The 11,203-nt window shown below is 44.5% G+C and overlaps 1 protein-coding gene across 1 annotated transcript in view; it reads left to right on the top strand.

Moving 5' to 3' along the window:
- Window positions 1–11,203, top strand: part of TMEM41B (transmembrane protein 41B) — a 26,255-nt gene that overhangs the window by 8,715 nt on the left and 6,337 nt on the right. The window contains exons 2-4 of the mRNA XM_015410361.1: window positions 3,063–3,191; window positions 7,664–7,757; window positions 10,247–10,351. Of these exons, the coding sequence (XP_015265847.1) occupies window positions 3,063–3,191; window positions 7,664–7,757; window positions 10,247–10,351 (328 nt within the window). The remainder of the gene's footprint in view (window positions 1–3,062; window positions 3,192–7,663; window positions 7,758–10,246; window positions 10,352–11,203) is intronic.

The raw sequence follows: 11,203 nt of genomic DNA on the forward strand, positions 1-11,203 counted from the left end.
CCCCTATATAAATCAATGGTGCAACCTCATTTGGAATACTGTGTGCAGTTCTGGTCACCACACCTTAAAAAGGATATTATAGCTTTGGAAAAAATGCAGAAAAGGGAAACTTGAATGATAAAAGGGTTGGAACACTTTCCCTATGAGGAAAGGTTAAAGCGCTTAGGGCTCTTTAGCTTGGAGAAACGACGACTGAGAGGAGACATGATTGAGGTTTATAAGATTATGCATGGGATAGAGCAGGTAGAGAAAGACCCAGAATTTATTTGGTTCCATTATACCTTATTCTGACTGTCCCCATAGGGTATAATGGAGAATTTCACTGTCCAAGTTGTACTGCAGTGACAGCGCAACTTAGCAAGTGAACCGAAGGCATTTAAACTTTAAATACGTTCAGTTTGCTTTACTGAGTCACGCAGCAGTGGCACAACTCAGCCAGTGAACTGAATACATTTAGCCGCACCTGAATAAAAGCAGATAAAAGCTGATATTACTATAAAAGCATGGCTATTTTGGTAGCTGAATATAGATCTCTGATCCGTATTCGGCTGAATAAACCCCTGAAAAATACTGTTAGGGTATTTTTCAGGTATTCGGCTCAGTATATACCGAGTGCACACCTTTATCATACACTATAAGATCAGAGGTCAAACTAACCACTGATTAGTATTTGGTAGAACTGAACTTCCCAGCCCTGCTGGGAACCACTTCTGCAGAGACTTCCTTTCAAACTTTTGCCATTACTCTAGCAAATATCACTTGTATCAGGTACCCCTGCCCTGCAAATATAAACCAAGTTGAAATTAATATGACTGTTTCAGCTGTCAGAGGTTTGCCACAAAAGGAGTTGTATTTTTGTGAAAGTGTTCAAAATTCTTTGTTGGAGAACTTTGTCCTCTTTCTCTCTCCATAGACCTAGAGGTTTCCTAAGCTGCTTGATAAGGAGCACTGACAGTTCAGCGGACCTGAAACTGGTTTGCATTTTTGTAGCACAGCCATGTCTATGGACTCCGCCTTTGACCTTGCTAAGAGTTCTTTCTGCCTCCTAAGAGTTCCATAAATTTCCCCCCAATATTAGTTCTGTAGGTAATTTGAGGCATTCATTCTTAAATGGCCTGTTAGTCATTTCAGCTTTTAAAAAGGCCTAGTGCTAATGGATCCTTGTCAGTTGTCTTCAGTATTTCCTCCTTTTTAAATCTCTGTATTTGCTACATCTGTTTTCCTTTTATTCTGACACATTTCTACAATATTTAGTGCCTAGTGTGCTTGATTAGCGCCTTTTTAGTTAGTACTTGTAAGACCATATGCTGTGAGGCATCATCATTCAGGAAGGAGACGGATAAATGGGATGGGGGATACTAAACAGTTGGAAAAAGACCGAGTAAGTTGAACGTCTGGGAAAGTCTCCAACCTGTCAGCTCAGTGCAATAATAAAATGGGAATTTCTTTCCTTGAAGGGCTTTGAAAGAGAGATTGGAGAAGCAGCTCTCTGGGGTGTTTTATGTAGTGGATTTCCTACCATGAAGCTAGATGACCCTCTAGATTTTTGTACAAAGTTTCCTCTGCCACGTTATAGTCTCTGCTATGCTCCCCTGCTATGTCTGTTTTTCCTCTGTATTCTTTTTATTTTGGGGGTTCACAGTTCCCTTTAAAGTTCTTTTTATAATGCCTTCCTTAAGAATTAATCTGGGATCTTGCACTTCTTGACCTATCTTGTCCAGAATTATTTTAGGCCTTTAATCCTTCCTTTTGTTGTAAATTATTGCGAAGTTTCTCACTTTCTACCTGCCTACTGTTTCTCACGCCCTTTTTTGGTTTGGTGTAGCGTGGACTCTAATCTGGGAGAACCGAGTTTGATTCCCCACTCCTCCACTTGCACCTGCTGGATGACCTTGGGCAAGCCATAGTTCTGGTACAGCTGTTCTTGAAAAAGAGCAGTTTCTGTCAGAGCTCTCTCAGCCCCACCTACCTCACAGGGTGTCTGTTGTGGGGAGGATAGGGGAAAGGAGTTTGTAAGCTGCTCTGAGACACCTTTGGGTAGTGAAGGGCGGGGTATAAATCCAATCTCCTCTTCTCTTCTTCTTCTTCTTCACCTTTGAAGCCCGGGTAAAATCAGGAACATAAGAGGTGCAGTTTTGTAGACTCCCTTGGGTAGTGAAGGGCGGGGTATAAATCCAATCTCGTCCTCCTCCTCTTCTTCTTCTTGATGGTCTGTTCTTTGAGCTGCTTCACTTCTTTGTGGTGTTGTAGTTGATCCCTTCAATCTTTCACTGTGTCTTTGTCTGCAAGTGCACGGATATAGTCCCTTGCTTGGAGCAATCTTATCCATACTTTTTGGAAATAGAAATTATTTTTGGTTAAACATGTACAAGATTAGGCGGTTCTGTTCTAGCTTGCTCTCTTTAAACTTTTTATCCACTACATTTTCAAACCAGACAACCTGCTTATTCAGAGTTAAATGCTACAAATGACTCTTGTTGAAAACAGAACTGCTCCATTGGCTACCATGAGCCGTTAAAATCCTTGAGCGGCTATTTGAGTTTACGTTCATATTTATGTTCATTTTGAATGATGACTTTGAGTTTAATGTTGGAGGGGTGAGAGGAGGGAGGTTAGAAATGTTGATCATCTAAAATTGCTTGTGAATTTTTGCTGACGTGCCTCTAAACCTGAAAGATTTGCAAAGCTATGTCCCGATGAACTTACTAGTTACACATAGTGGGAGGAGCATGACTTTGAAAATGTAACATGCGTGGACAGTTCATCAGTATACACATCGCATCTCTTAATAACCTCTTGATTCAGGTCTCCATGCATTAGAGCTTCCGTGGATAGCCAGTATGCAGATGGGACATTAATGGATTCTCTTGGACCAAGGGATGGAGCAGATATTATGAGCAGGGCATCTGTGACCTTCTTCCCATCACAAGTTCATAAGCTTGTTCAAACTGCCCCTTAACTTTAGGGTCATGATGCAGCATATGTCTTTGTTAGTTTTTTGCTTGGTGAAAGTCTTATCTTTATATTTTGGTAACTTCTTTCTTTCCTTGTTTTGCATACAGGGAGGAGAGAGAATGTATAAAGGTCCCCAGAGACATGGATGATGCTAAAGCCTTGGGAAAAGTGCTCTCTAAATATAAGGATACCTTCTATGTACAAGTACTAGTAGCCTATTTTGCTACCTATGTTTTGTATCCTTCTTTATATGAAAAATGTACATCATTTCATGAAATATGGTGTGAAATGGTTTTTCTAGATACTTTTATGCCTGCATGTTGATAGTAGCCCCCGGTTCCTGAGTCAAAGCACATATTTGATCAAATACAGCTGGCTTATACTAATAGAGCAATCCTGAGTGGGGGGCGAATCAGAATAGGGAGTCGACTGACCCCCAACACCAGCGTAATTCCGATACACGCCGGTGTAAGGGGTATTGATGCCAGTGGAGGGCACGAGTAGCACTGTGCACTTGCATCGGCATGGCTGCACTGTGGCTGCACACCAGCAGAGTAATGGTGTGAACCCCAGCTCCAGCGGAAATGTGGGTGTTTCAGGGGGCATGGCGCCAGCCAGCCAGTTGGCTCCCAAAGCATTTTCAGAATCAGAACGCACCCCAGAACAGGTGCAAAATTGTGCTGGCAAAAATGGTGGCGCAGCCCATTGGTGGCCATGGTAACTCCCGTTTCACTTCCCCCTCACTCAGCTGTGGCCACGCCCTCAGGTACCCAAGCAGCTCAGGATATTGACCAGGTGTGCACTCAGTCAGCACACACCCCACGCCATCCCCGCTCCTCTCCGGCACCTAATGATGGCCCGCCCTGCCCTGCCCTACAAATGGTTCCAGGAGTTTGCCCCACAACTCCAGAGGTAGGGTGTGTTGCACAGGATGTTGTCTGAGAGCTCCCTACTGTGCAGACTTAGAGCTACTGCACACACACCTCGGTGGCAGGATAGGAGCCGAAACCCAACCACGTGCCCTCCCTATACCAGAAGCTGGGCCTCAGGAACACATGGACACAGCCTCCTGGCATCCAGCCTCCTACCCACGCCCATTGGGGAGACACCCCTAGCACCAAAGGACCCAAGTGGTGATCCAGGCAGCAGTACTGCGATCCTAGCCTTACCACTCAGGTGTCCTCCAATAAAGGTCATCCATTGTGTCCATCCCAGGTGCTGTTATTGTGGACAGTGGGAGGGGGGGAAGCACATGGGGAGTGCCACACAAGCCACATGATCATCACAGACAAAAGTCCAGTGGGGGACCCGTCCTGACAATAATGCTGCTACGGCAGCAGACACAGATGGGTGAGACGGAAAGGCAACGCGTCGCCGCCTTCTACGCAGCCAAAAGCACACACCACAAACCCAAAAGCTGCAGGACTGCCCCATGAGCCATCTTGGATCAGCCAGGGCAGCCCTAGGGGAGATGCAGGGCTCTTTTTGTAGATAAAGCCCAGCAGGAACTCATTAGCATAATAGGCCACACCCAACAGCAGAAACTCATTAGCATATTAGGCCACACCCATGACAGCACAGCTCATTGGCCCCCCATGTTACCAGAAGTGTGCTCTTCCAGCCACACCCACCTTTTGCTTCTTATTCTGCTTACCTTGTTTGTTGTCAAAACCCAGGGCTTTTTTGTAGCAGGAACTCCTTTGCATGTTAGGCCACACACCCCCTAATGTAGCCAATCCTAATGAGTTTCTTCTGTTGGGTGTGGCCTATTATGCTAATGAGTTCCTGCTAGGCATGGCCAACTTGGAAGCCAGCCGGAACTCCGTTCCTGTGCGTTCCTGCCCAAAAATAGCCCTGGGGAGATGTACTGCCACAGCAGTGAGCACAGATGCAAATGCCATGGGTGCGCACTAATTGATCAGTCCTGGTGGTGGTCCCTGGGCCTGTGGGGCTAGCAAGGGCTGATGATCCATGCAGGAACCACTGTGCAAATGATGCTGTTGCTTAAGGGGCTGCCACCTTATTGAGTCTTCTCAGGTTGCATTCCGCAGAGATGGTCAGTTTCACAGAGCAGTTCCCTATGGAGGCCTGCTTGGCCCACCTGGGTCCAGGCTGCTCCAGGGATATTTGCCTATGCAAATATGGCGCTTGGACGGCACATAACAGCATCTGCTAGGCAAAAATGAAGGACAACCACAGTTGATATGTGCCTGATGGCTTCCCTTCCTGACAGCTATATGTGCCAAGCCAGGTCCCAGCCATCTGAAACTGTCCTGGGACCCAGCGCCCACAGAGCTAGGAGCCTCTGCCTGCCTTTGGGTGGATGCTGGGGGCCTACACTGTGGGGTGATTGGCCATCTGTACAGATGTGTGGTCCTTCCACGAACGCCCTCCCTTCCATAGTGCCTGTGGAAAGTACACCTCAGTCTCCGGCCTGGGGTGCAACTTAAGCATGGCACGATCGTCTCACCTGGTGGAACTTCTTCGCTCTGTAGTCGCTATCGTCCCTTCCCCTGTTCAAGTGACCAAACCATTTTGAAAAACAGATTGGGTGACAAGGAGGAGGCTTCCCTTGGCTGCAGCTACGGGGGACCAAAGTGCGCAGTGTGGCGTGGAAGCATCCCTGTACTGTTGACACCCCCTTCGGAGCTCAGAGGCTCATAGGGCTGCCACAGATGGGCCATGGGAATATGACTGTCGTTTCTGGCGAGCCCTGGACCTGGCCAACTGTTGCTGCCACAGCCCATCTTGTCCACCCTTTCCTCCATGTGCGCGGCAGCCAAGCAGGAGTGGCTGGAGAACCACTGTGAGTGGCAGGACGTCTTTGGCGGGGGCCGGCAATAGTTGGGGGGACTGGCAGCCAGTGTTCCCTCTAAGCTGAGTTAGTGTGAGCTAGCTCACAGTTTTTTAGTCTCCAGCTCACAAATTTTTGTCCTAGCTCAGGAAGAATGGCTCCAGAGCAAACTAATTTATGCAGTAGCCAAATCGCTCTCTCACAACTTTAATGCCAGTAGCTCACAAAGTAGAATTTTTGCTCACAAGACTCCACAGCTTAGAGGGAACATTGCTGGCAGCATCTGTAAATGGCAGCTGCTGGGCGCCTGGAGAGACGTCTTGCTATTGCAAGGGACGCTGGCGTGGGACAGGAATGCATTGAGAGGCTACTGGGGGAATGTCCCCAACCCCTCTTAGCTTTAATTTACTTCATAAAATCAAGATGATACTGAACCCATATCATAGTTAACTCTCCACGCAGGGAGGTCCTGGCCAACTGTCTTCATTTGAATGGAATAGAATCTGTCTCCGTCAACACAATTAATTAATATTCTGTATCTTAAGGGATTAAATGCCATAGGAGTGAATAACTGAGCTAAATCTGTAAGTGATCAGGAATTAAGAAGGAAATTAACGATTTAGTTTAGTGCTATATATCAAAGCTGTTAAAACACTGCATGCATGAAGTCCATAGAAATGAGGATTCAGGAGACTTTTTACTCTCTCATGTAGCAGATATTGGTATGCTGCAAAGCCTACTTTTGAGAGAGAAATTTCAACACCTAGCCTGCTTGTTAAATCAAGCAGCTTTATTTTTATTTGTGTGTTCTCCTGTGGGGGATATATGGTAATTTGTTATGGCTGTTAAAACACTTCGGTAAAAATGAGCTATTGACTTAATGATCTATTGATAATTTCAAAGTTGGGGGCGTGTTGTGATTAGTCTGCCTGAGCAGTTTTTAGAAATTAAAATCAGGGCTATTGAACCGCCGTTCAGTTTCAATTTATGCTACAAAACACACTTCCCTGCAACTATATTCATAGAATTTAACAGAGAGACAGACAGAGAGCTGAGATTTAGTATTGATTAACAAGTGTGAAACCATATTGGTATTGCTGATTAAAAGAACAGAACAGCATACTCCAATTCTACATTTTCTAAAGCGGATGGTGACAGTCTTCTCAACAGTCATGTTGTGGTGTTTAAAAAACACACCCTTAAATCATGCTCAAACAACCGACTGTACATTCCATTGAGTACATTGATGAACACAATTAAGCTGCTGCTCCTTGCTGAATGGGCATGGAGCAATCCTGTGTTACCCACTGAGAGTATACTAAATAGGTGGCTACAGCCAGTTATTGCTCTGAGAAATGTACAGGTATGTTACAAGTGTTCCCACACTTCTCAGTTATGTGTGTATGTACATCTTAGGTGTACCCTCAAAAGGAAAAGATAAATTCTTTAAGGAGATATTAGGGTGCTGTTTGCCTAAACAGTATAGGCAGTACTCCAGATAGTAAGGTTCCATTCACAGGTTCCAAACAAAACCAAGTTTGTTCCTTATGGTGGGAACCTGCTGAATTTTCAGGCTTGTATGCTCCCTCCCTTTTGTGAAATCAGAAAACTTCAGCTACCTCCAATTAGTTGTGATGGCTTCACGGGTAATTGGTGATAAAGACTTCCCTCTTCTATCTGTGTATGTGGCATGAGGAAGTGAGGACTGTTCACTAGGGGTTTTGCCCGTCAAGAACAACTGAACTACTTGTGCAGTCTGAATTGTGCCCAGCTTTCAGTTGCTTTGTGCTGGTAATACTTTTAAGATTACAATCTTATTTTATTTTTTACAAATTATGTATTTTGGGGAAATCACTTTGAATTCTTGTTTTTATAAATGCTGAGTAATTTGATCCTTAACTAAAAATAATCTAGCCTACAGACGTTTGCTATTCCTGGGTCTATATTTCTGAGTATACTCTCGGGATTTCTCTATCCATTCCCCCTAGCTCTGTTTCTTGTCTGCTTGGTAAGTATTGCAGCTGAGGATGCGTTTTTTTCATTCCAAATGTTTATTAATGGTATTTGATCTGTTGTGCAGAGACAATTGTGAATACTTAAAGGTAAAGGTAAAGGTTCCCTTGCTCGAAAGCCAGTCGAATCCGACTCTAGGGTTGCGGTGCTCATCTCCGTTTCACAGCCGAAGAGCCAGCGCTGTCCGAAGATTTTTCCGTGGTCATGTGGCCGGCATGACTAAACCAAGGTGCACGGAACGCTGTTACCTTCCCACCGAACTGGTACCTATTTATCTACTTGCAATTTCTTGCTTTCGAACTGCTAGGTTGGCAGGAGCTGGAACTAGAGACGGGAGCTCACCCCGTCTTGCGGCACCCGGGTCTTGAACTGCTGAACTACTGACCTTCCACAGCCTGCAGTTCAGCGTCTTAACCACTTGAGCCACCGCAGCTCCACTGTGAATACTTACAAAGCCGAAAATCTGACTTGTAACAGTTATTAAAGTGATGTACAGAGAAGTTCTCTATTTAATGGGTGTCTAGCTAGATAGACAGTGATCCTAGGTTTATATTTAGATGACAAGGTGACAAGTACTAATAACTGAGATGTAAAAACAGGGCTGGTTTCGTTCCCAAGTGGGATCCTAAAAGGATCCTAAAAAGGAATAAAACATGTAGTAGAAATGCAATATTTAATAGTAAAGGCAATGCACTGTCAGAACAACTGAGGTTTTCTCTTGACATGAATGGATGGGGTTGTTGTTGTTGTTATTAAAATTTATAGATCGCCCTTCCCCGAGGAGCTCAGGGTAGTGCACAACAGGTTACAATGTACAATAATAAATTAATTACACTATCAAGAGCTGGGAGTTGGCAGCCCAAACTCAGATCACCCCCTCCGAGCCACAGGACCTCAATTTTTGATGGATTCAGTCTCAACCATCTCTGCTTCAACCATCCATCCACAGTCTCCAATCCCGCAGCCAAATTAGAAGGGGTGGCAGCTGGCCGGCTGCCCGTCATAGGTACACCTTGGTGTCATCAATATACTGGTGACAACCCAGTCCGAAATTCTGCACCAGCTGGGCAAGAGGGCGCATATAGATATTAAGCTACGTAGGAGAGAGGATGGCCCCTTGAGAGGGACCCCATACACCAAAGGGTGTCGGGACCTATGTTCCTTCTAAGCCGTGGAGTCTTGTGAGCAAAAATTCTACTTTGTGAGCTACTGGCATTATAGTTGTGAGCCAGTGATTTGGCTAATGCATAAGTTGGTTTGCTCTGGAGCCCTCTTTCCTGAGCAAAGACAGAAATGTGTGAGCTGGAGGCTAGAAAACTGTGAGCTAGCTCACACTAACTCATCTTAGAGGGAACACTGGTCAGGACAATACCCTCTCTCCAAGCACTGCTCTCTGTCCCTGACCTTGGAGAAATGAAATAAGCCACTTCAAGGCTACTCCATGAACTCCTTCATCGGCAAGGTGGTAGGCCAACAAGTTGTGGTCGATGATGTTGAACGCTGCCGTCAGATTCAAAAAATGCAGCAGTGCCGACCCGCCTCGATCCAGCTACTTGCAGAGATCATCTGTGAGGGCGACCAGCACTGTCTCTGTCCCATGGCCGGAAGCCAGACTGGAATGGGTCTAGGGCCAATGTGTCCTCCAAGACACCCCAGAGCTGCTAGGCCACCGCTCTCTCAATCACCTTGCCCAGGAATGAGAGATAACTGGGTGGCAATTGGCAGGATCCAATTGGCAAGGATTCAAAGTTAGTGGGCCAGAGTTTCAGACAGGGATTACTTTCTGGGGTGCTGAATTATTTAGTAATCTAATATAGGCCGCTGATGCTTTGCAAAAATACAACTTTCTGATTAGTACTGATAAATTACAATGGGAGAAGATTTTTTAAAATTGAAGTTCCCTATAGGCAGACTGAAGGGGCACTGTTTTAAGAGGGAGTATTGTTTTTCGAATGTATAGCTCTGCCCTTTACTACAGCATTTTAAAAATAAGTATTGTTACCACATCTTAATTATACTCAGGATGGTTACAGAAGGATATTGAGAGCATACAACGAACCCTGCTGGATCAGACCAGTGATTGATCTAGTCCAGCATCTGTCACAAAAAGTGGCCAACCAGTTACTGTGGAGGACCAACAACAGGACATAGTGGCCAAGGCCTTCTCCTGATGTTGCCTTCTGGTGCTGATATTCAGAAATTTACTGCCTCTGAATGTGGAGGGTCCCTTTAGTTACCATGGCTTAGTAGCCGCTGATAGATCTAACCTCCATGAATCTGTCTAATCCCCTTTTAAAGCTGCCTATGCCTGTGGCTATCATTTAATTAATTTCATTTGTTTAAAAAAACTAAGTGGTTTGAGGAATAGAACTGTACCATTCAGTGGGGTTCTTCAGATGATGGTAGTCTACCAAGGATAGTTTTCATATGGAGACGGTAGACGTGAAGAACCCAATTAATATATATATTGTTATTCATTTGCAGTGCTCTGGACTTGGGGCTTCTTTCTGTTATATGTTGTCCTATTTAGTTGGGAGACCAGTCGTATATAGATATCTGACAGAAAAAGCAGTAAAATGGTCAAAACAGGTAAGGTTAGTTGAACTGAACATCTGTTCCTACAGTATTTTTATTATTTATTGTTTAAATCATGGTTATGCTGTCTTTCTGCCCAGTCAGGGTCCATAAGACAGTGAACATAATTTAAAACATTTGAGCAATTAAAAAACAGTTATAAAATAATTCAATTAAAATGCAAAACAAATGACACCAGAGGATGGCCAGTAGCCTTTATTGGGCATATGCCAGCTGAAACAAAAAAAAATCTTCACTTGCTGGCAAAAGACACCAATAGAGGGAGATAGACAAATCTCCCCGGGGAGTGTATTCCAAAATAGTGAAGGTAAATTTAAGCACTTGGGAATGATATGTAAATGGTCCATTTTTACTCCGAATCAAAAGGGTTTAGTAGGTTACTCCTCAAACTAATAATAGTATTAGATGTGGCATTTAGAATAACAGGAATGAGCATGGCATTACTACCTGAAGATAATATTTGCAATTCAAGAAAAATCAGCATTAGCAAATATATAGGTGAACTAGAGTTAAGGATGGCCAGGTCTTTTTTTGTAGAAAAAGCCCATGAGGAACTCATTAGCATAATAGGCCACACCCAACAGCAGAAACTCATTAGCATATTAGGCCACACCCCTGACAGCATGGCTCATTGGCATATTAGGCCACTCCCCCTGTTACCAGAAGTGTGCTCATCCAGCCACACCAACCTTTTGCTTCTTATTCTGTTTACCTTGTTTGTTGTCAAAACCCAGGGCTTTTTTTTTTGTAGCAGGAACTCCTTTGCATGTTAGGCCACACACCCCTAATGTAGCCAATTCTAATGAGTTTTTGCTGTTGGGTGTGGCCTATTATGCTAATGCATTC

The sequence above is a fragment of the Gekko japonicus genome, unplaced genomic scaffold (genome assembly GCF_001447785.1).
Source record: "Gekko japonicus isolate JY-2015 unplaced genomic scaffold, Gekko_japonicus_V1.1 scaffold1697, whole genome shotgun sequence".
In the NCBI taxonomy this organism is placed as follows: Eukaryota; Metazoa; Chordata; class Lepidosauria; order Squamata; family Gekkonidae; genus Gekko; species Gekko japonicus.